Source organism: Aspergillus campestris (assembly GCF_002847485.1).
Source record: "Aspergillus campestris IBT 28561 chromosome Unknown P168scaffold_2, whole genome shotgun sequence".
Taxonomy (NCBI): Eukaryota; Fungi; Ascomycota; class Eurotiomycetes; order Eurotiales; family Aspergillaceae; genus Aspergillus; species Aspergillus campestris.
The window spans coordinates 169,816-194,525 of NW_020194337.1; the positions used below are offsets into that span (position 1 = coordinate 169,816).

Here is a 24,710-nt window from a genome sequence, read left to right on the forward strand (position 1 = left end):
ATCATATGTACCGTATAGAAAGTAAATCTACAAGATAACCGGATTTCTATTCCCGAATATACCTACGGAGTACCATAGCTACTATATCCCAATGGGCTCAACTCCGCTTTACCCTCCGATGTCTCGCATGGGCCGCTGATCTACCCCTCCCAGCTGCATGATTATAGCTCCTTGCCGCCATAGCCATCCTGATAAGCAAACAAGGGTATAAGTCGAATGCCCCGGAGCCATCAGCTGTATCGTTCGTAGACTTCACCTTCATAATTGCATTGTAAAATGGACGCGGAGGCAAACTCAGGAAGCACAGCGCAACATGCAGAGTACACCCCCACCGATAGAGATGGAGCACGTCCCGACCAAAAGTCTGCGGGGAAAGTCAAGGGCAAGCTCATCAGCACGAACTTTGCAGTCATGGTTGCGGGACTGAACGGTTAGCTTCATCATCCTGTTCAAACAAATGGACAATCCATCAATAGCTAATTGACACCAGACGCCGCCGTCGGAGTCCTCATCCCCTACCTCCAACCCTCCTACGGCATCACCCTCCTCCAAGTCTCCTTCATCTACCTAGTGAACTTCACCGGCTGGCTTCTCGGCTCCTTCGCCAACATCCACATCTGCGCGCGGACAGGCACAGGAGGGACGATGGTGCTCGGCGCATCCGTGCAATGCATCGGATACGCGCTCATGTTCTGGAAACCCCCCTTCCCAATCTTCCTATCGGCCTTCTTCTTCACAGGTATCGGGGTATCCCTGCAAGACGCGCAGGCCAATTCCTTCACCATCACCGTGCAAAACTGCCACCGGTGGCTGGGCATCCTGCATGCTGTCTACGGGGTGGGCACTATTTTGGCGCCGCTGGTGGCGAACACTATTGCGGCGCGCACGCCAGCCTGGAATATGTATTACCTGGTGACGCTTGTGCTGGGAATTACCAATGTTTTGCTTCTGGCGTGGACGTTCCGACGGGGTCTGTTCCAGCCGAATGTGGCGAATGCGAAGGAGTTGGCCGGGAGTCAGTTGAGGGAGACAGTGTCTAATAAGGCTGTGTGGATTATGAATGGGTTTTTCTTTCTTTATGTTGGGGCGGAGGTTACTTCTGGTGGTGGGCACATACTCTCTATTATCACTATGTGGACGACTCAGCTGACGATAATAGGCTGGCTCACGCAGTTCCTCATCTCCGTCCGCCACGGTGACCCCAAACAGGTGGGCTACATCGCGTCGGTGTACTGGGCTGGGTTCACGGCTGGGAGGGTGGTGCTGGCTGATATCACGCATCAGCTGGGAGAGCGGCGCATGGTGGCGCTGTATATGGTGTTGGCGTTGGTGATGCAGGTTTTGTTTTGGCTGGTGCCGGATATTCTGGCTAATGCGATCACGATATGTCTTTTTGGTGGGTTTTCCAAGATAATTGCATATTTTCTTCCTATACAAGAGAGAGAGAGAGAGAGAGAGAAAGAGAGAAAGACTGACCAAATAGGATTCCTCATCGGCCCATTTTACCCCGTCGGGTTATACGTTCTGACCGAGGTGATTCCACCGGACCTTCATATCGGTGCACTCGGTAGGTCATTCCATCCACTCTCTCTGTTTTTTTTTTCTGAATACTGATAATATAGGATTCTGTGCAAGCCTGGGATCAGCCGGGTCGGCAGCCTTCCCATTCTTGACGGGGGCCATTGCGTCGCAGGCGGGGGTGCAGGTGTTGCCGCCGATTATAATAGCGCTGGTGATTGGGATGGGAGTGTTCTGGGCCATGATGCCGAAGAGGATTATGCTTTAATTTCTTTATTCTCTATTGACATCTATCGGGATGAGTGGTTGAGGATGAGTGGATACCGGTTCGAACAGTTCTTTGATACCCGGATCGGGAATCAATAGCCCTAACTAGACCAACACAATATATGCCTTCTAACGCGCCCGATCAACCAAACAATCAACTTCAGTTGCATATTATATCTTTTTCCACACCACGCCAACGGCTGTTGTGCAGCAGTCTACTGCACCAGTGTACAGAGTACAGCATGGGACGACCCTCACGACCCACAGCATCCCCCCAACTCATCATCTGCCTCATCTTCTCCGCCATCCTCGTCCTCCTCCTAACCCTCATCCTCGTCTCCCCCTTCAACCACCTCTTCCCCCTAATCCCCCCAGCATACTACCTCACGCCCTCCTCCTCAGTCTCAACCTGGTCCCACCCCGACAGAAAACACAGCCGAATCTTTACCGAAAACGACGCGCTCTTCTTCCACGACCCTGCAACCAACCCTCCCGACGAATCCCACAAAACATGGGAAGAGATACTCATGCCGCCCAGCGGAGGAGGCATCCTCGCCCTGCATCCCCCAGGATCAGACAAAGAAGTTGACAAAGATGAAGATATGATCATCTCCTACGGCATCTCCATGTTCCACCAACTCCACTGCCTGATCGCCCTCCGCGGCGTCATCTTTCCTGAGACGTCGCACAAGCAGCACAATTCAACGTCCAAGGCGCATTCGGGCGATCACGGCCAGGATCGGTGGCATTGGGCGCATTGTTTTGATTATATAGCGCAGGTATTTCATTCCTTTTTTTTTGCTTCTTTCTTTCCGTCTTTTTTTGTTTCTTTTAATAATGTACGATAATACTAACAGTATAAATAAGGCAATAATCTGCGCCGCAGACGATACAATCGAGACCCCCAAGGAGACCACCAACAAGTTCGGTAAACCCATCTATCACATCGACGGGGTGGGCGCTACCCACCAATGTCGGGACTCGAAGAGGCTGTGGGAGGTGTCGGTGGAGAGTCTGGAGACGAAGGTGGACATGCGGGCTTGGAGGGAGGAGGCAGGGGTTGGGGTGAGGGAGTTCTTTGGGGGGGTTATTCTAGGGATGGGGATGGGGATGATGGGGTGCCGGGGGTTTATACGAAGGGGATGGTATAATCTATATATTCACATAAGAAGGTATATATATTGTATGTATTGATTTTAATAGGACTTATGTAAATACACATCTAGACTATATATCCTACATCAGTAACTTATACACACCCAACCAACCAACCCACCCCCCAAAAAGAAACCCAGAACAAAAGAAAGAAAGATCAATGACACCCAACCCCCAAAGCCCTCAACCTCCAATAATTCCACGGCAAAGGCGCCGCAAACCCAGCCGCCATACTAACCCCCGCCTTGCCCCAAAACGCCCAATCCGCCACATCAACGACACCCCCCGTCAGATGCCAATCGACGGCATTCTGCACGCTCTCCATAGCCAGCATCGACACGAGGCTCATCCCCGCTGCGGTGCGGACCGCGTGGCGGAGGGGGAGGGCGTCTTTGCCGTATGCTAGGAGGACGGTTTCTAGGGTTAGGGAGGTGAGGAGGCCTGTTGTCACTTTTTCCCCATCCTTTTTAGTATGTACGTTGATTTGGGGGAAGGGAGGAGGGGAAAGAGGGAAGGCGTACTGGATACGCCCATCATTAAGGGCATTCCCCAGTCTGGGGCGTAGGCTTGAAGGGTCCACAGGGCGGTGAAGTCGCCTGTGGTGCAGCCGATGAGACAGCGGAGGGTGTTGATCGCTGAGCGGGACCATGTGTGGCGGCAGGTCCAGAAGGGGAGGGTTGTTGCTGGTGGTGGTTGGGGTTTGCTTGGGTGAGTGGTGCATTTGGTTGTGGTGGTGTTTAGAGATACGTATGGGGGTTTCAGGAGATGTAGTGTTGGTCTTGGTTTGGGTCTGAGGGTGTATGTGTAGAGAGTTTGGGGCTTTAGTTGAAGGCGATTCATGTTGAAATATTTACATTTAATTAAGTAAAGAAGAAAATGAAGATAAGATGAAATGAAGAAGAATGAAGAAATGTAATCTTTATGTATAACTAAACCACGCGAAAACCGCGCACTGAGTCAGCATCCCTGCGTTCTCCGTTCCCCATCTCTAAACCATGGTGACATCAAACATAGCGTCAAAATATCTCAAACGACTTTTCCATCTCCATCGCTTCACTAAATGCCTCCGATAGCGCGGCCGCCTCCGTAGGCGACGGCGCCATGCACGGTCGCCGCGGCTGCCCTCCATATCCGCGATAACTCTGCAGCGCACTCTTAACCGCCACGAACCCTCCCTTGATGGCCAACCAGTCAGCGCGGGCCACCACCGCCTGCGCCTTCTGCGCCTCGGCAACCTTTCCGTCCAGGTGCAGCACCCTGACCTGTATGCACGACCGCGGGATGAGGTTGGCGATGCCGCCGATGATCCCCGCACCACCTACGCTGAGCGTCGGCAGTATGAAGTCGGCGGACCCGCCAAACGTCAAGAAGCCCTCGGGCGCCTGAGCAACGATGCGCGCCATCTTGCCTGTGTTGCCGCAGGTCAGCTTGACGCCCACGATCTTGGGGTGCTGCGCCAGCGCGAGGATGTCGTCCGAGCTAAGGTCCAGCCCCGCCGACGCCCCCGGGAAGTTGTAGATGAGCACCGGGATGGGCGAGGCGTCGGCGACCTCCCGGAAGTGGTTGAGCATCGCCTCTGTCGAGACCAGCCCCTTGTAGTAGCTGGGGGGCAGCACCAGCGCGTAGTCGCCGCCGGCCTCGGCGGCGTCCTTGCACAGGGCGATGGTCTCGCGCGTCGAGGGGGCGCCCGTGCCGACGATCACTGGCATCAAGTGATTGATCCTTTCGCAGACGCGGCGCGTGGCCGCTGTGATGGCGTTGCGCTCCTCGCGATCCAGATGCACGGCCTCGCCGTTGCTGCCTTGCACGACTAGCCCCATAACGCCTGTCTGGGCGAGGTAGGCGGCGTGCTTCTCGGTGGTGGGGATGTCCAGGTTATCCTCTGGGGTAAAGAAGGCGACGGTAGGGACATAGATGCCCTTACCAAAGTGTCGATCAGAGGAAGCCATCTCGAAAGTAGGGTTACAAGGGAGTGTAGAACGGAGTGTAGATGGGTTGAGTAAATGAGGGGAGAAATGAATGTAGTGGCGTCGACAATTGAGGGGAAACCGGGGTTTAAATCCGCAGCAGGATTCTCTGCGAAGGACCGGAGAGAAATGCGGAGCCCGACTGGAGACAGAGTGCTATTCCATGGATGTCGATAGATTCATGGGTTGATATGAATAGTCCAGTTAGAGCTGTCTAACCTACCTATGATAGCCCATGTTTTGTTCTACCCCCACGTACCCCACAGTGTGAGGAGTTGCTCCGATGGACATTTATTGAACCCCCACGTTTTGATGGATTCGGAAGGCCAGTGGTAGGCAGGATATTATATGGTCTATTTGGACCAGAGTGAAGCCGAAGTTGAAGCCGAAGTCGAAGCCGAAGCTGAGGTATGAAGCTGGATGGGTTGATGGTTATATTGGGTCATTGGAGTTCTATCCGCTGGGTAGTAGTCCAGGTCATGAGGGGATAGAGGTGACTACCATGTCATATTCGAAACGGTAGATATAACAGGTATATCTCCAATGAGCCATTCAATGGGTATTGAAGTTATTCAAGATCAAGAGTTGAGACAATGAAGAATAAAGAAAGATGAGGATGACCATACCATACACCCAACTCCCCCCTTCCCCCCGTAAGATACCCCGGAATACTGTAAATTACATAACGAGGCACCTCCGCCTCCAAAATCCTCTCCTCCCTTATTGACGACGACGACAATGAAGAGAATCAATCTCGTCCCATGAATGAATAGCTATACAACAATTGACATGATTCCATCCTCTCCAATCGATTGTTCCTATCTCCCAGCCATGTCCTCCTAAATTTTAATCCATGACCACCATTGCCGTCATGGCCGTCCGCTCGAGGTCGTCATTGCGCGTCTCGGAGCGACGAGATCCTCAACCTGTCCAGAATCAACCTCGACATACTGTCTCGCTGGATGAGGATGCAGATACTCGTCCGCCTCCCTCTAAGCGACCGCGATTGCATCCTCCGCGGGGACGGAGGAGTTCGTCCGACCACCTGGACGCAACCGTCGACCATCCCCTGACCCCCTCGTCGCGCCCCTCCCCAGCCAAGATCGTCAAACAGCAAACGTTACGGCGATACTTTCACCAGAAACCACAGCAGAATCATACTCCCTCTATACCGCCCCTACATCTGGACGGGGGGAGCGAATCGCCCGATCCGCTTCACACCGACCCTCCCGCGAATGCGCCGTCTCCCGCCCCTGCGTCCACCTCCACCCCGACGTCCTCCGCCCGTCCTCAACCAGAGCCCGCAGAGTCTCACCCCACCACCGCCTCTCCTTCTGCGGCGACACCCTCTACAACTCCCTCCAAGGATCTCTCCGTCAAGTCCGCCGTGCCTGAACAGCGCCGTAGCCTCCGCTCCCATGATGGGGGCGCCCGGACCCGGAGCGAGCTTGCCTTATACTTTCCCAACTACGAACAGCTGCTCAGCTTCGAGACTCCGAAGACGGGTATAACACCTCAACTCTGCCTTTCAGGTTGCTTTACAACGTTCTAACGGTCGGAACTAGATCTCCTCAACCCTCACACTTCCATCAAAGTGATCGATGACCTCTCGGAGCCTCCGATCCTGTCCGACGAATCCGCGGACGCACTGCCGTTCGGGAATCCCTTGGCGGAGTTACACGAGTGCGAAACAATCACGCTGGGATTGAGTCCGGGGGACTCAGCTAAGGACAACCCCAAAGAAGCAGCGCTGGCACCCACGGAACAAACAACCACTGGGAATGAAGACCCAGAAGACCCCCTCGACGACACAGTCTACTTCCGCGCCCATCGTCGCCACGAACGCCAAGAGAAACAGCTCCGTAACATCGAGCGCGAGCGCGCCCAGCATGAAAAGCAACAGCTGGATCGGCTGCTGGACGAGCTGCGCAGCCACGAATGGCTGCGTGTCATGGGCATCACGGGCCACGTGACCGACGCCGAGAAGAGACACTACGAATCCAAACGCGACCTCTTCGTGAGCGAGCTCTCCGCCCTCATCCAGAAGTTCAAGATTTGGAAGGAAGAAGAAAAGCGCCGCAAGCTGGAGCGCGAGCAGAAACCAAGGACCCCAGCCAGCCACGCCGACGCGGACGCCATTCCGCAGTCCTCGCCGAAGGGCGGCGCGTCCGACGATCTAGACAACGACCCTGGCAACGACAACGTAGCTCCAACGCCCACCGCGTCCGACGCCCCTAGTTACGCCGACCCGCTGGACCCCAACGACGTCGACGCCTGCGCCGCTCGCCAACTCCACCAAGAAGCAGCTAGCTCCGCGACGACGACGGCGCCGGCGTCTTCGCGCGGACGAGGCCCCAAGTCATCCCGCAGGAAACCCTCCCCTGCCCCAGCCTCTTCCTCCTCCCAGCCTCGAAAAGAAACCCCCAAAGCACAACCCCCACCCCCACCTCCACCACCTGCGAGCCCCCCACCAGACCCCAACCGCCCCTTCACCTCCTTCTTCAGCAAGCCACACCTCCGCGAAGCAGCCCTCTCACTGCACCGCACAGGCGGACGACGAACGCGACTCGCCTTCGGACAGCCCCTTCCAGAGATGGAGACGGGAGATTTCGAGCTCCCAGCGGAGATCCTCACGCCCGAGGCAATCGATTCTTGTCGACGGGAAAGGCGGCGAAGGAAGAGGGCTAATCGGGGGTGATCTTTATTCTTTCTTCTTCTTCTTTTCTTTTCTCTACCCTTACCCTTACTCTTACTCTTTAACTTCCTTTTTCTTCTCCTTTTCTTCATTTTATTGGTGTTATTATTATCATCATCCTCGGCTTGGAATAGAAGGAGTGAAACGGCACGGGTGTTTGTTTTGTTACTGGGATGGCGGAATGGATCTTTCTGACTTTTTTATCTTCTTACTTTCTAGTTCTCCTATTCTCTTACTACTTTCTTACCTCTTTCTTCTTTCTATTCTCAATTGTATATCATCAAGGGTGTCATCACCATTATCCATTTGGCAATCAATCAATCAACGAGCATTCCGTTCGACTTACTTACTCTTTCAAATCCTTTAGGACAGTTAAGCAATTACACAAGTCAAGTCCAGCGTCGCCAGTTCAGGTCCTTACAATAGTCTTTGAATAAATAAAGGTATATACATCGATACACGCTCCGTCAGTTTATAGTTGGATGCAAGTCTCTACAATTAGTCGAGTAGGACCTACCTATCGACCTATATACGGATACTATATACCAATCCTGATAATACACAAGTGGTCGGTAGATAGACCGCACGCTGGCCGCACTGTCGATGGCTCGCTAATACAATTGAAGCTTTACTCTGTAGTGCAAGATTGACTAAGTAAGTACCTCGCAAACACACACTAACAGATGCTTCGTGGTGCGATCATAGCTAAGCTATTGTATGTGGGTATTGGCGTGAGACCTCGATAAGCAATGGGGGAGTAGTACGGAATTTTAAGGCAAGAAACTAAAGAAAGTAAACGTAAAATGAATAATGTAAATATATATGGTAGGTATCTCATTATATGCAGCTATTATCGTCGTCATCAATAACAGACCATGACCCAAATGCAAATGCAAATGCAGATGTAAATGCAGCCAGCCGCTAGCTAAACAGCTCTAGTCTAGAAAAAGAAAGAAAGGAATAAATAAAAAGAAATCCGAGAACGCCATTAACAAAGGTATAAACAATTATATACAAAAACGAGACAAATTAAGCATTATTCGCGCACGAGAAACTCGAGCTGCCGGGGTCGTCGTGGATGGCTGTGCCTGAGGCGTAGAGTCCGAGGACGCACTGTTATTTGTGTTAGCTATCTGCCACAACTCAGTTGTCTAAAATAGGGGAAGAGAAATAACATACCAGACAGACCCCAATTGCAATATTGCCGAGATTCACAAACGTCAGGAAGATCTTCTTCGGCGACGAAAACAGCTTCCCCCAGTTCAAGAACAGCCAGAAGATGCCGCTCAAGCCAAAGGTGAACCAACTGGCGAACAGCGCGGTGATGAGACTGAGGAGGGTGCTGAAGACGGGGATCGCCTCGGCGATGATCCAGGCGATGATCCAAAGGCCGAGAGCGATTCCGGCCCACGAGCCGCCAGCGACCCAGTCGCGCTTGTGGATGCGGTCCGTGCCGCGGAAGACGCGCGTGTAGACGTACTTGGAGGCGATGTGGCCGTAGATGACGCCCGCGATGATGATGGTCGGGAGGGCGATGCCGAACGCGACCTTGGAGACGATGGGGCTGGCGGATCCCAGGGCCGGCGAGGCCACGTCTGCGCCGCCGAAGCGGTAGATGACGACTGCGGCGATCAGGTACAGCGAGATGTCGATGCCCTGGAGCAGGCAGAGGGCCTTGGGGAAGTCGCGCGGGTCTTTGAGCTCGGCGGCGAGGCCGAAGAAGGCGGCGTGGCCGCAGAAGGAGAAGACGATGTTGCAGACGGCTGCGAATCCGTGGACGAGGTCTGTGTCCACGACGGCGAGGACTTCCTTGCCGGGGTGGGAGACACCGACACCGACCATGGTGATGACCACAGCGGTCAGGATGCTGATGAATGAGACTAGCGACAGCCAGGACATCTCGGCGAGCGTGCGCGGGAGAGACAGGGCGAACGAGACGACCATGCCGATGACGCCGAAGACGATTGAGCAAGTGCCGTGGTCGGTGATCGCGTTCATGGCGATGGTGAACGTCAGCAGGTGGCTGGCCATGACGAATATCATGAAGATGATCTGGGCCGCGCCGAGCAGTTCGCGGCCAAATCGCCCCGCGAGCACCTCCCCTGCATCGGCCATGTTGGAGATCTGCGGGTATGCCCATTTGAATTGTCCGATGATGTATCCCGTATACGTTGCCAGAAGTCCCAGGCAGACCAAGATGATGACCGCACTGTCTGATGGTTAGCACAATGGCCACTTGCGCGTCGCGAAGGATTGACGTACGGAACCAGACCCAGCCCGGCGACCGCGGCGGGCAACGACAGGACACCGAGGGAGACCGTTTCGGCCACCATCAGCAAGCCACATTGCCTGTGAAAGAACAAGACGAGCATCAGCATTTATTTCTTTTCGCATTCGATGTTGTCGATACGTACCACCACTTCAAAGTCTTGTATTTGATCTCCGCATGTTCTTCGTCACCAAATGCGTCTTGCATGGACGGAGGTCTCTCGTCGATCTTCTTCTCATCCATGTCGAGAGAACGCTGTTCGGCGAGATCTACCGTTTGAGCGTTCTCCAAGTCAAGCCCCCTCGGAGGGGCTGACACAATTTGAGGTGGACTCATATCTGTAGGTCACACCGTGCCAAGTCTGGACTGTGCAAAAAGAAGAGAAAAAGAGAAAAAGAGAAAAGGTTAAAAGGAGGCGATGTGGAAGGCCACAAGTGTTTCCACAGAACACTTTCAAGTGCCCCAATGCCTTAGAATATGAGCAGAAACTTGAACGCACAAAATCACAACAAAAGAACAAGCATGACAGCAGGAGAAAAATGAGCGGCAACGTGGGGAGCATTCGCAGAAGTAGTTCACCCACTCTGACTCAATTTGCCTTCATCTATCTACGAGCCGGGACCGAGGAGGTGCCTGGCGCCACCGGGTGGGCCGAATGGGTCCCGAGTCGGACCGACCTGAACGAATCACGAATCGGCAACGTAACAGAAACTTCACTCACTGGACTGTCACCATCCACTTTTGAGAACGAGATCCATGGTGGACCTGGGGAAGAAGGCCTTGAAGGTTGAGGGAAGACTTTTGGCCCACCGATTCCGGCGAGGCGCTGACCGGCACATGCTGCCACTCTCATTCCCGGTATGCTCTAGCGAGAGAACGTTTGAACTAGGTGTATGTTGACTCTGCATCTGAAAGTATGCCATTGATTCTGTCGAGTCTCCTACTGCATTTATGTACTATCAACCCGAGCCGATCAACGGTGACATCGGCGGTCGGTTCAGCCTTGGCCGGCCGGCGTGGGGTTTCCAACCCAGGAAGCGGGTGAGAGAAAGGCCCCGTCCACTCAGGTGTTATTTGAGATCGTAATGCAGCAAATAATAGGGGAGAGAGAGAAGCTGATCAGGCCGATAGATAGATGGAGAAAGAGGATACTGGAGAGAGCCAGAGAACGTTCGCTGCAACCGCCGATCGCGTGACCTTTCCTGTTCGGGATTAGCGCATTCCGGTGTCGATTCTTAAATCCTTCTGTCGGATCACATGACCGGCATTCATCCTGCCAGTCCAGCATAAACCAGGGAGACAGATGAGCCTCATCACCCTGGATAATTCAATCCTGTCTCAGTCCTATCCAGTTACTCGGTACACTCTATCAACTGTAGATCCTCTTCTTCATTCGCATATGGCATTCACCGGCAGCTAAAAGCGCCACCACCCAGCTCCACTATCAAGACTGGGTCTTCATTTAGCTTCGGGGGAAAACCGCCAACTCCGGAGATGACTCAGCTATGAACTTATGCATGCTCAAAGAGGAAATTTGCACGGGCTGACTAAGTATGTACACAACAGCTAGATCAAAAGGGAATGATTGTCGGATCACATACTCCGTACTTCTGGATGCTATGCCTCCAGAATAGATGCACGAGGCATTGTGCCGCAAATATCCGTTAGGACCAATCCGACGGGTTAGTTTCAATCATCAATTATGAATAACCACGGGGTTGGGGTAACTTGGTTTAGTCACGATCCTCCAGGTTTCACTTGACGTGCGGGGAGACAAGAACCACTATGGGGATCGTCGAGGACGGGCTCTCCGAACACCTTCAATAGCCGTCGCTGTGCGAGGGACTTCGGCGCAATACCCCAATCGTCTATGGGATTGACCTCTCTGTTTATTTAGCGCGATTTCACAGGTCGGGACCCCGCACGATCAACGGGTCTATGAACCCCGTAATATGCTCTAGGAGAGACAGCAACTGAGACGATGTCGTGTCAGACTCTGAGGTCTCCTCCCCTGCTGGTGGGTATTAGCCAAGTCAATTAAACATTGTATATGGCAAGCTTCCAATTGGACTGCCCAGTGGAGGATCTTGACAGTCTTGGCTCAAAGCCAGTCTTTGTTCTCCCGTGTTCTCCATATCTCACCTCGATATTGCGGGAGGGCCGATAACAACAGTTGAAATGATGATGATATCAATGAAACCTAAAGCTGGGAAAAGATTGCGAGCAGTTGAATCCCTGTGAATAGTCAATCAACAGTTTATGTGAAACAACTCTGCAATCCAACTGACATTGGACGGTTGCATGTCTTACTCTTCCACAGATATATATATCTGCTTGACGAAACGTCCTTATAAAACAATATGGTCGAACCTTTCTCGAAATGAGTCCCAGCGTGGACTCTGTGCAGGTCAAACCCTCTCCTGTCTTTGCATCAGTTGCGTATATGATGTCTGCAGAGTGACTGCAATCGGCCAGCTAACTTGCAGCGTTTGCAGAGTTTCCCACACTATTTGTGTTTTGACGTTTCTTCTGATCTTGCAACTTTTTGCAGCTTTCTTCATATTTGAAGTCAGTTGAATTGCAGAGTTTTGCTGTTCACTGTACACATAAGTTCTCGCGTCGACGTACCAGAAATATCATTGTATCATGCGATTATCTTCATACCAATGAAATGAGACAGCCTTGTCCTCGAGGTATATTCTGTCGACGCGTATCTGTTGAGCTGAAGAGTGAACCATAAGCTCATCCGGTAATCAGACGAATTTACTCCAAGATCCCTTATCGGAATCGTATCAAAAGTCAGAAGAATAAGTGAAAGCTATCAGTCAAAGTCCACCATACCTACAAACAGACAGATCCAACACCAGCCTCTGCTAACTCCTGATTTGCCTAACCAAATACATCACACTACTACTTTTGCGTGGTCCCAGGACTATCAATCTCGAATGGTGTCATACATCATGACATCTTGCATGTGGCTGCCGCAATCTTCGCCTTGGCCCTGAGTCAGTATCATACATGTAAATAGTCATCTGTCCCTTTTATGATGACCCGATTGAACACTCGACTGCATGATGCATGATGCGATCAATGTCAAGCTGTCTGACTCAAATAACGTGCGGGCTGAGACGTGACGATGGTCCCGAGTGCTTGGAGCTGGTAGAGCTGCGCATCCAGTACCTGTGATTGAAGACAGGGCTGCATTGGACTGCGTGATAGACGAATTTATACTAACTGTACTTACTAGTCTCATGCTTTTCAGAGAAGTGAAAGCCTATGTATAAGGGTATCCTTTCTCTTCGTCCTATATCGCAGGAACTATTTCTCAACCACGGCACCAGATTATCGGATCGGCTTTTGACCGGCTTGATATGATTGAAATCCCAACACTAGTTCAATCCAGAAAATTATATAGTATTAAAGATAACAACTATATATTTGTATATCCTGGACACTGTTCCTGCCATGGCGTGCCATGGCTTGTCATCTAAGCAAACGCTTCCAAGCCACCAGTCCGAGCAAAGACAGGGCCATTGGAGATGGTTTCCCGATCTATCCACCTCCACCAGTCAAAACCTAGACGCGTAATATCTCTAGACACTAAGTCTACAGCCAAATGACATACATCATACATATCGATTCTTATGATTTGGAATATACCCTGCTCATGCACTCGAAGCACCCGCAGTGCATGTAAAAATCTACTGGTCAACCCAAGCCTATGGGGGATTGAAAGCCTCAAACGCAGGAAATTGTGCCCCTGTCAGCGAAGTGACATAATGAAAACACCAGAGCCAATAGGTCAACCACAGGACAGAACAGAAGAAGCACATCCTCGCCGAGAACGAATCACTGTAGTAGTTCCCAGTACCGAACCCAGCACAGAAGAAGCATCGAGATCCCTTCAGCTGTCAAGGTACCAAATACTTCTGGCTCGGCACGAAAAACAACCACAACCCATCCTACGGGGTCCCTCACAATCGTCTTCCCCTGCAGACCCCGTTCTCCGACCCCGGAAAGGGCGCGACGCAAAAATAAAAGAGACCAGCCACATCCAAGATAGACCCCGAGCATCCCGAGTAGGGGGAGGTGATTTGCTCGGAGCCTCCCACATCAGCATCGACCATCCTGGCGATTCCACTGGTTATGCTTGGGTTTGGCCAATCGTTTCGATGGATGCAAGGTCAGTGGTAGACGTCGCTGCATTACAGTGCATGGGTTCATATCCAAGCCCCATATTCCCAGCTCCATACTCAAGCTTCCATTAATGCCCCCATTCATACCTTGACCTCCATCCATACATCCATACCTCCATACTAATACATACATACATACATAGCGCATCCGCACCCATACATGGACATGCACAGGTCCTCAACACCATGCGGCACGGCCCCTTGCAAAATGCAGCCCAGACGACCTGGCTGGCGGAACCCTCATGCAGGCCGTAGATGCCTACATAGTGGACACTTCAGCTCCCTACTGTCCTGCTCTACCTACTACTAATGCCCCCTGCTGCATGATTCGCGTTACACAACCCACACTCCAAGACGAAGATCAGACGCAGTAACATCCATCCTTGTCCACGATAGGCGTATCGTATAAGTCGCCACTCGGTAGGGGCTCGAAAATCCCTCTCTTACAACCTTGGATATTTCTTCTTTTTCCCTTTTGGGTTTACCTTCTTTATATTTACTTCTTTTCGTGTTTTTATATTTCCTATTGCTCTGACACTCAGATTGGTCGCTTCCCATGCATGAGGTGGGGGTTCACGAATGCTACCTACCCACCTACCTACTACCACCTACCAATTTACTAATACCTATTGTGGTGGCTATGATATTACGATGTTATATATAGACAGACCAGTGAAAGTGCCAAACAGGGACATGCTGGGATTGTCTTGAAACTGCGTGTGCAGGGGAGAATGCCAGCATCTGGTAGGTAGGTAGCACTGGGCGCCTGATTCTGACTGCCAGGGCCCAGGCTGCATGGAGGGACGGGGCTCGTCGGGTCAAGCCGTCTGTATCGTGGGGTCTGCCGGTGATTCGAGCGCATTTAACTTTCGAGGTCGTATACTGTATGGATTGTCGGGTTGGATGCGGATCAACGGTTTTGATCTGTCGGGGAGCGTTTTATTGGTAGATACCTAGGTATCAAGGGACCGGCTGGGACCGCTGTCAAAATATTACGTAGAGGTGTTGTGTTGGTTTGGGGTGCTTATACTACTAATGTTCACTTCTCCAGGTAGTGTAGTTTGCAGTTATAATCATGATTGATGGCGTGGAAATAGTAAACGCAAGCAGCAAGCATGCCAGTTGGTTTCTGAAGCTTTCCACACACACCTTTCATTTTGACTCTTCGTCGGATTATTGCAACTTTGAATAGCTTCATGATTGTCATTAGTATCAGTCCTTGACCATTTGATCAGTATTGTTCCGTAAGTGGTAGGCTACGTGTACTCTGTTGTGTCCGGTTGTTACTTGACTGGGTAGGGTTAGCAGTGTAGAGCTATATGATAGACTATTTTTATTTTAATATCAACGCAATATATCCATATATGCATATAGATCTACGGAATACAATAGTAGCAAATATTTTATAAATACTTTTTGTTTATAAGAGCAAACGTGCTTAGAGAAGCACTACTATACCCAGTCTCTGTCTATGGATAACCCCCCTCGAATTAGTACTTTCTCATAGCCGAGCTCTTCCAAGTACCTCAGTCCTATCTCCGACCTATTGGTATAGTACCTGTATAGTGCAATATAATGTGTACGGAGTACTCCGTAGAGTAAATCAATATCTAAAACCCATTGCAATAATTCCCATCCAAGCAAACCCCTCAGCCACCAACCACGCGGCTCAAGCGCAAGGTCGGACGAACTCGGTCGAATGATCCCCAGCACTATACTCCCCTGACAATCAACAGATCTACACAAACTAAATCATAGACACTAGATAGTCGGCGGACAAAAGGAGCAGCCCAGAAGGGAAAGCGACAGCATCAAAGCCACGAGTAGGCCACTGACGCAAGCGCCGTTATGTCAAACCCCCGGGCCAATATTGGCGACCCGTGCACGGCGGAACTAAACCCGCAGCCTGACATCGGGGTTGCCGAAACTATTGGCTTGGTTTGGTTGGTTTGGTCGGTTTGGTCACTTGGTCTTCGATGGCGTGACCAGGCCCTAGCCCTAGGCCCTAGGGGTAAATCCGTAAAAGTCCGTCAGTGATTAGGGGGGCTATACAATGCGCTAAGAGATAGTAGTAAAAAAGAAGGGAACAAAAGAGGAGAAAGAAAGCGAGAGAATGTGAAAAGAATCGTCATGGAAGATTTCGGATTTACAATACACTAGGAGTATCGGAGTCGGTGGAGTGTGGATTGAATTCGCGGCGGCCTTCCGATTGTCCCTACCGTGGTTCACATCCGGATGTGGCTCGTTACCCACCGCGATGGATCGAACCCATCCACAGTCCACACCCAAGCCACACTACGTGCTCGCTTGGGTGGGTGGATCGAGGTCTCCATCCGGTGCGGTGGCTGACTGAAAGTGTGGAAGATCTCTACCGGACATGGTCGACCGTACATGATCTATTTCTCCATGGCTGGAGCAAACATGACTATTCTTTCTTTGTATTTTCTTCGGTCGAATTAGTCATTATACCCCATGATAACTAACGAAGGATGAACTGACTGATAATTGTCATGATTAAGATGAAGGCCAATATATCTTCACGCTTGACGCCCATGTGACACACCAGAGGTTTCGGTTCCCACCTTGTCAGGATATGTCAGATTCGCTAGGCCGGAAAGATTTATGGAGGATTTGCGCCGTCACTAGTCTTTTTTCTCTTCTTTTCTTTCCTTTTTTCTCCTGAGGACGAAGAAGACATGCCAAGTCTGATCTTTCTGATCTGTCGTTCTTTCGCGGGTCACGGAAGTCATTTCCGATCGGTCTGGATAGGCCACATGACTTGAACTAGCCGGTCAATTGCTTCAACGCATTCGGTACCTACGGTATGCATGCATACAGACCGGAATCAAAGTAGGAAAAACCAGCATAGGCGTTGGACTAGAATATAGAGACGTAGCAATGAAACAACAAAAGTAATAATAATCTACAAGAATAAAGAATACAGATCAATCACCGCCCCGATCTGTACACCCCCATCGTGGGTTGTAGCCCGCATCCTGTCCAACGTGGGAGGTAAGTGAGGTGACGGGATCGACTGCAGAGCCCGGGAGTCTGGGTGACCCGAATTGGCTGCAGACCTGGAAGGGAGAAGAACCCTTCCCACCAGCTCACCAATCACGACCGTGCCCGCTCGAGAAGATCAGGATCACCGATCGACCTTGAAATCGATGCTGGTGCCTGGTTCCCTCCCTGTTTACTACTGGCCCTCGAAAAAGAAAGCAGATAGGGTTGCACTGGGGGGCCATGTCGAGTCGACCTTGATCCACCTGTACGACGGATGGGTCCCATACCTTAGGTTATTGTTAGACGGGAGGTAGGATAGTTCTTGTTCGTGCGTCCAATGAAGCAGAGCGATGAAGATCCCCAAGTGACTCATGTACGATCTTACATCGGTGGGATACTGGACCATGCACCATCACGATCTCGTTATGTAACCGCCTGCCTTCTAAGGCTATCTTCTCTGCTATGCTGCGGGTGAACACGACGCGTTACACTTCAGTATACCACCCTGACTATATACCAATGGAGCTCGCTTCCACGATGCTGGTTGCGATCTGAATGCTAGTCTCTATTATTGATCCAATCACGTGGGACTATGGCAGCACGAGAATCCAATCATACCTATATTAAGGAAAGCGGAATAAGACAAGTACTGCGCCGTCCTATGGAAGGCCGCGGAGAGACGTCAACACGATGGTTCCTGGCCTCAGTATGCAGACATCACAATAGGCAGATCGACAGACAGACAGGCAGATAGACAGTTGCAAGTAACACAAAAGCTCAGGATCAGATCCTCCCCACCCTCCCACCAACCAGAATCCAATCCATCAATTCCACGACCCCAGGATCTCAAGGTAGTATCCAGAACCCCATCCCAGTCAACCACAAGATGCATTACATCCGAGAGAATCATCGCCTACCTCATTACGTCGCATCGCATACAATGTGCGGGTCAACCACAGATCTTCCCATCGCGCCCGGTCTTGGCTGGCTATCACATATCTCGTCACCGACCTCGTCACCAATAGTTCGGGTCCCTAGTGTCGGTTGCGCTGCAGTAGGCCACATGGGTATCCACGTCTGGCTGTCTGCCCTAGCCGTGGTGGTGAAGAATTGGAATCGGTGGCTTTGTTTAACTATCTGTTCATCCGATTATGGCTTTGGTTGATGTGTCTTTTTGTTCTTTTGATTTGATGCTGTAGGATTATGTGTATTGAGTGTATTGATTTTATGATTTGAGATAAATACGAACGTACATACAATGTAATACAGTCAAAAGATGGCTGCGTGGGTTATAGATCTATCTCCAATCTATCGAATCTCTACTCCGCACTCTGTACATTCATCTGTTATAGACCGTAAAAGTTAGATAACATCACTAGAAAAGTCACAAGACACAGTTTACCTCTGCCAATTACAATAACCACCAAAACAATCCCCTAAAACAGCTAACTACCACCCATAATACCACGTATAGACATACATACCATATAATACAGAGTGGACATTATGTGGATACAGTATAAAAAGATACATAGATAAACAATCGAACAATATCCACAGCAACCACCACACTAGCCATTCCCAACCACGGTACGCCGGCGGTTCGGGCACCAGATCTGTTAATCAATATAAATGGGAGGGAGGCCAGAGCGTTTCATTTGCTCAATCGGGAAAATAGATAGATTTGGATCTGACCTTGGTGGGCGGTGTGATTGCGTTCAATATACAGTTACTAGGATAGGTACTAGGATAGGTACTGGAGAGAGGTCACTGGAAAAGGGGGAAATTGGGATGTGGGGAGTGAATAGATTGGGTTGAAGTCACGGGAACGTGGAGTTGGGTTGGGTGGGGATTTGGAATACTTCCTTGTTTTTTGATATATTGATTTATTAGGTATCTGTATCTATAAGACTAGGTGGGTGCGGATTTATAGTAGGTGTGGCATTAGTGGTGGGATGTTTGATTATATCGATTTTTAATAAGTGAGGGTGGAGAAGAGCAAGACTATCTACTTCTAACCATTAAAGGATAAAAAAAGAAGCGTAGGCGGGATGTACTCCGTGCCCACGGGAAGAAAAAGTGATAGTCGATTTACTCCAGCCCGCTTTGAGTCCATGACAGCGGGCTCGACGGAGCTTGACATGTCATGTCTAGGAGGATCCATCCCGTCCGAAATGGAGGTGGCGAATTTCAGATGACAGAAGGGATCACCCAATGGGTACAGTGTAGTACGGAGTACTCCGTACTAGAAATACTATATGTATGCATGTTTCAAGTCAGTTTCATGAATATATATCGACCAGGTTCTGGAAACCCTCAAGGCCACACAAATGCCAGGGATCAGTCACTGCATGTTATCCCAGCAGATGCTGCAGTGCGATCAGTGTTTTTCTTTTTTTTTTTTGACCCCTTCTTCAGATCTGGTAGGTCAGGACTGGTGTCAGCGTGGTTAGCGCACATGCAACTAAGCGCCGGCCTCTTCTTAAAAAAGCATCATCGGAAGAAGTTAGTCGTATGCGACATAGGATAGATAAATATGTATTTATAATCAGCTTTCGTTTATTGTGACCCGCTGTCCACTTGGGGGCCATTTTGGCGGGAGTAGAAACCACGTAGCATCATTTTGTAAGAGGGAAAAAGGATGGGGAAGAAAAGCGTGTTGGTTTCTGTGTCTGTCATCTGTCATCTGTCATCCTTTATTATCTTGCCTTACCTACCTAGGTATCTACCACGCGAGAGCAAGTAGCACGAATCACCTCACCCCCCTAGCCGAGCGTTGCACCGTTTCTCGCCAGTCGTTGCATCCCCGGTTGGAATGGAAATTGACTGCGAATGCGAGTGTAAATATTCGCACGCGTGGGGGCCAAAAAACCCAGGATTGAAGATCCTTTCCTTTTTTCTTCCTTTTTTCTTCTCCTATCTACGATCTCATTTGATGTAGTATTTATCTTTCTTTCCCTTCCTCCTAATATAGCGGGAAGCTTGCCGATCAGAGGCTCTCCTTTTCCCTGCAAGCACAGGCGTATAGGCGAGGATACTAGTCACCTAAAGTAAGGTCCGATGCGGTGGGAGGTTGTGGACCGGGCTTTGCTTTTTCCTCATCTGTATTTTGAGACATGATGGCTCTTGGCTTCTTCATGTCAAACATCCTGTCCTTGATCAGACATCGTGACGATTTCTAAAATGAAGCACGTTGCATCTGTAAGTCGTCTGTGCAACCTTCCATCTTCGTCCAGTCTGCACCACCATTGGCCAAGCACTCTAAAAAGGAGAGCGAGAGAGACCCCTAGACCCAATCCTGCCCGTCTCAAGATAGCGAAGACGGCACTGTCTTGACAGACCTAAAATTAGCGACTGGGGTCGAAAACCCCCCGCTGTCGAATGGGATGCCTGGGATGGCATCTTCCGAGTGAGTGGGGGTCGTAGATCTTTTCCCAGCCCAGACTGAGCCCCATTGATCGCGCTCCTGTTTGGGCTTAGCCTGGGTGGACAGGGCAACTGGAGCAGTCCATGACCGCATGCTAAATGGACACATGGGTGACAGGGATGGATGAGTAAAATACGGCCGAGCGAGTTGCGAGCGAGGGTTGACGGGGGATTTGAACTGCCTCGATGGGATTGTCCATTCGTAAGGGACTACTGGGTGGTTGTTGGAGTAGGGCTTAATCTATCCCCCCTCCCCATCCATCGCCCCCTTGAAATGACAGGAAAACCCAGTTCATCCTTCCCCATGTCTCAGTCCCGCGTTGTGATTAAAAATAAAAATAAGATAAAATGACAGATACTCTTGTTTACCTATATTTATTGATTGGGTCATGTTGGTTGGTTGATGGCCGAGCCTCCCACGGTTCCAATTTTAGACAGTCTGTAATCAGGAAGATTTCTCCCCGAAGTCTACCACATGGACTCAGGCAGACAATCTCGCTTGCCAGGGTAAGGTGAATCCGCCACGTGTGAGCAAGAGCGCGCCCTACAAAAGGGTAAGGGTCGAGAATATCATCATTCAAATAATCCTCCCGACGGTCATGTGGTTGACACCAAGCGACGCAAAATACCAAGACTTTTCCCCTTCTCTCCCCCACTCGGCAGGCCATACTTGATTCGGGGGAACGACAGTGACGGGGAGGGGGCAGCCGGGGGACGGGAGGGAGGGACGGACGGGGGGATATATCGTGCGGAATTATAGTTCCCGAGGGCTATCAGTTGCTGACGGGGGTGATACGGTAATTTAAATCCCACGGTACGCCGAGTATAATCGAGCCAATGTGCTGGAGGATGGATTTGATTCCCAAGCGCAGCGAGGGCACTCTTTCTGGAATCGTCGATGACAATCCTGGCATATGGGGGCATGGGATGGTCATTATGATCGACTAGATACCTGATGGAACAGGCTAAATCATCAGAGCCTCACTGTGTATGCCGTGTTGACACGTCGAGTTTCTTCAATTTGTTGGAGGGACTAGGAGTCTAGAAGCCTGGGAGGGTTAGGTTGAAGGGGAGACTCCCCTTTCTACACGCTAGGAGATCACCGTCAACATCCCAGTCCAAGTCCAAGCCATTCGATGTACGTCCACCGCAAGATCAGGGATTCAATGCAGGCGTGTAGTCCGATCGCCCATAGAAACCTATCGGTCAAGTTCACAGGTTGATGAAAAGAATAGAAATTTAATTTACTTATTACTGTTCGGGCTGGAAAAAAGCCCCCAGTTCCTGATGTTGGCGTAAGTGGGTATTGAAAAGAAAAAAACAATGACATAATTACGCATGCGAACCCATGTCTCGAAACAAACAAACAAAGTGCAGTACATCCAGGGAGCGGTGTAAAATGGGTGAGCTGCGCCTCAATCCGGCTATCGCTCTAGTTGCACCGAGCTAGTGCACGGGGATCTGCCAATGGAAGGGCGGGACGATCCGCGCTTTCCCATGTTATAGGTTGATGGGCTGTGGCTTGAACCGGGATGTGGCGCTAAGTCGGTGGGCGGGCCAGAGTTCTCACCGACTGGTAACTGTCTTCGGAGAAGAGCGTGTACTGTATGTCTGTATTAACTCATGTATCTGGTAATTTATGATACTGTATTTTGATACGTACTCGGCTTCCTCACTTCGTCCTGCATGCTCACAAGGCTGGGCTCTCCATCTTTCCACCCATCCCGAGGATTTCTCCGTCTCTGATTCGATCTAGTCTGGGATCTTCGAGTACGTAACTAACTTGAAGACTCAAGGGATGAGTCAACCTCATGATCCATCTTGATACCTGAGTACCATACGTATAAGTCCGTCCGTATTTCCATCTGGTAAACCGCCAAGACTCACAGCCTTGCGTGAGCCACAGTGTCGGACCCACCCCGCGGCCTCGATGGGAAGAATTCGATTCTGACGGCTTGACATGCATCATATGTACCCATACGGACTGATTGTCAATTTCTGATGGTACTCTTTACGACACTCAAGTGGATGGGGAAAAGGACCCCCTCGAAGACGCTACCTTCTTGGGACATCTGCGTAATGACTCCCTTCCATGTGTCCTGCATGCCCCCGTCCAGACGGTGTGGTGGTGCCTTTCTTCCACGTGATGGAAGGGCGTGATCTCGTAATATCCGAATCTCCTGCCGGCAAATCAATTCCCTTTCCCCATTGTTGTTTGGAGCGTTAAAAGATAATACTATTATCAAGGTCTTGATAGTATACGTTGCCTTGACAGCCAATCCGGCCCCGAAGTGCGGCTCTACAGAAAGGTGAATGATTTAAGTTGAATGACTTAGCGTCTGTCGCCCAGTTATCCCTTTTGGGCCAAACGAACCTTTTCCCACCTTTCCCCCCCCCGTCGGGCGCCCTAAATGACAATCGTCTTCCCGTCTGGGACCATCTCTGGCTGCTGATTGGTGAGAGGGGTCTCGCACTTCCACGACGCTTCATTTGCCAGTCGAGTGCTCCTCGCCCAATCACATCCCATACAGAGAGGTTTTCTCGAGGGAAGGGGGGTGCGAAAAGTGGGTGGTTAGTGGTGGAGCTGAACCGGGATCGTCAACAGGCCCATGTTGCGAGACAGGATGTGACGGTGTTCGGCACCGGCGGCCATGGCTTCGATCCAAACCATTTAGTTTGCTACTAGTCCTCCTGTTTCTCATCAAGGAGGACGATCTGACCCAAATTGACGGGACGGGGAGGATGCGGCATCCGCCGAGAGGGCTCTTTTCGGCGATGCTTGGGTTTTGTTCTCCCTCTTCCCCTTCCCCCCTTGCCCTTTCCCCCCTCATTCCCCTCACGAGTGACACCGGGTCTGACACATTTGATTGTCGATCATAGCAACTGATAGTGCATGTCTATCATATTCTATCACGGCGATCGGGCACGACGCTTTGCATTGACTATTGACCCGGCACGACTTGGGGGGACTCTGTCATCAAATGATGGGCTTGCGCTAGACGGAACGAGTTTAGGTACGAGCAGGGAGGGAGTGTGAGGAACCAAGGTACGAGTACGGACTATATGATTTGTTGGATATGAATGTATGTGTATGTAAGGTGTCGATTCCAAATCATGTACCTGTCTGATGCCATTGGTTCCTCACCCCTGTTCCTACTAGGTAGGTATCTCTTGAGAACGGGGTGAGGGGAAAGAGCAACAGGAGAAGACGAAGAAGAACAGATTCGCCACTATCTTATCAAGCGAGCGAACAAAAGACTCAATCAAGCAAGGGAAAGAAAAAGCGGAGTCGATGGTAAGTCAACAGTGGAAAAGGTAATCATGTCTCATGTGCCACGGACTTGCCGATGACACCTGCGGATACGAACGTCAGGAAGATTATAGATTACCCAAGTAATTAAATTATTAAAATAATTCCAAGGATTAATTAATTATGCATGGGCGGACCCTGACGGCCACTCCGTCCTGTGCCCATTGCTCTCTTTCCCCCCCCTCTCCCCTCCACATAAACCCCCATGTCAAATGTCAAATTAAACAATCTATCCTTATTGAATAGATTGAATTATGATCCAGCCCTTGGGTAATCCCGACTACTTCTGTTGACTAGTTTGGTGGACTGGTTCAGGGGAAGGATGGATAGGAATTACAGGGAAGATACTTGGATACATACCTGGATACCTGGAGTCGGAGGGAATGGAAATCAGGAACCATAGATGGGAATTTCTCATAGGGCCGATGCATTGTGGTTTTTTTTTTCTTCGATTCATGTATATGTATATGTATATTTTATTTTTTCTGTCACATTGGAGATTTATGACGATGCTGACAATGTTTTCTTTTCTTTCTCCTTTCTCTTTTATATATTATTGATTTTTACTGATCAAACATGGTGACAATTCTATTAGAAGTGAACAAATAAATAATTAAATAAATAAGACGATTGCTAATCAGCCAAACTCAACAACCCAGTTGTAAGATCGGAGCTCGATAGAGTTCAATCCAACCGTTCACCCCTTTCTTTGACGGTCAATCCAAACTTTCATAAGAGATCTGACAATGGTCTACCGGTTTGGCTGTCTGGCACCAAAAAATCAAATCAAAATGTTGTAGAAAAGATCGGGCGGTGCAAAACATGCAGGGCTAGCGGTAATATCCGTACAGACAATCCAAATGGGAGGAATAGTACCGAGTACGAGCGAGGATCCAACCGTGGG

At 50.4% G+C, this 24,710-nt stretch overlaps 5 protein-coding genes across 5 annotated transcripts; 2 read left to right on the forward strand and 3 right to left on the reverse strand.

Moving 5' to 3' along the window:
• Positions 1–276: 276 nt before the first annotated feature.
• On the forward strand, positions 277–2,845 carry P168DRAFT_308933 (putative MFS transporter; the record flags this gene model as incomplete). Its single annotated transcript, XM_024839246.1, has 7 exons — positions 277–430; positions 491–1,105; positions 1,160–1,396; positions 1,484–1,571; positions 1,623–1,747; positions 2,324–2,564; positions 2,653–2,845. 6 exons carry the CDS (start codon positions 277–279, stop codon positions 2,389–2,391), a joined length of 1,287 nt encoding a protein of 428 aa, XP_024695551.1. The 3' UTR covers positions 2,392–2,564; positions 2,653–2,845.
• A 235-nt stretch (positions 2,846–3,080) lies between these two features.
• Positions 3,081–3,792, reverse strand: P168DRAFT_324425 (DUF4396 domain-containing protein). Its single transcript, XM_024840837.1, has 2 exons — positions 3,462–3,792; positions 3,081–3,390 (listed from the first exon to the last, which is right to left on the reverse strand). The coding sequence occupies exons 1-2, from the start codon at positions 3,778–3,780 to the stop codon at positions 3,098–3,100; spliced, it is 612 nt and encodes a 203-aa protein (XP_024695552.1). The 5' UTR covers positions 3,781–3,792; the 3' UTR covers positions 3,081–3,097.
• Positions 3,793–3,956: 164 nt separating this feature from the next.
• P168DRAFT_278976 (dihydrodipicolinate synthase family protein) lies at positions 3,957–4,889 on the reverse strand (the record flags this gene model as incomplete). Its single annotated transcript, XM_024835744.1, has 1 exon — positions 3,957–4,889. The coding sequence occupies one exon, from the start codon at positions 4,887–4,889 to the stop codon at positions 3,957–3,959; it is 933 nt and encodes a 310-aa protein (XP_024695553.1).
• Positions 4,890–5,691: 802 nt separating this feature from the next.
• Positions 5,692–7,884, forward strand: P168DRAFT_301978 (acetyltransferase SAS4-like domain-containing protein). Its single transcript, XM_024838603.1, has 2 exons — positions 5,692–6,412; positions 6,473–7,884. The coding sequence occupies exons 1-2, from the start codon at positions 5,761–5,763 to the stop codon at positions 7,603–7,605; spliced, it is 1,785 nt and encodes a 594-aa protein (XP_024695554.1). The 5' UTR covers positions 5,692–5,760; the 3' UTR covers positions 7,606–7,884.
• Positions 7,885–8,631: 747 nt separating this feature from the next.
• Positions 8,632–10,207, reverse strand: P168DRAFT_230854 (neutral amino acid permease; the record flags this gene model as incomplete). Its single annotated transcript, XM_024833255.1, has 4 exons — positions 8,632–8,715; positions 8,782–9,811; positions 9,865–9,951; positions 10,017–10,207. The coding sequence occupies 4 exons, from the start codon at positions 10,205–10,207 to the stop codon at positions 8,632–8,634; spliced, it is 1,392 nt and encodes a 463-aa protein (XP_024695555.1).
• Between the last annotated feature and the right edge of the window lie 14,503 nt (positions 10,208–24,710).

Excerpts from the sequence above, each read along its gene's own strand:
- P168DRAFT_324425 (XM_024840837.1), bottom strand. The coding sequence starts at position 3,780 with ATGAATCGCCTTCAACTAAAGCCCCAAACTCTCTACACATACACCCTC. Across the intron at positions 3,391-3,461 it reads CTTAATGATGGGCGTATCCA|TGACAACAGGCCTCCTCACC; the intron begins GTACGCCTTCCC and ends ATGGGGAAAAAG.
- P168DRAFT_301978 (XM_024838603.1), top strand. The coding sequence starts at position 5,761 with ATGACCACCATTGCCGTCATGGCCGTCCGCTCGAGGTCGTCATTGCGC. Across the intron at positions 6,413-6,472 it reads CTTCGAGACTCCGAAGACGG|ATCTCCTCAACCCTCACACT; the intron begins GTATAACACCTC and ends GGTCGGAACTAG.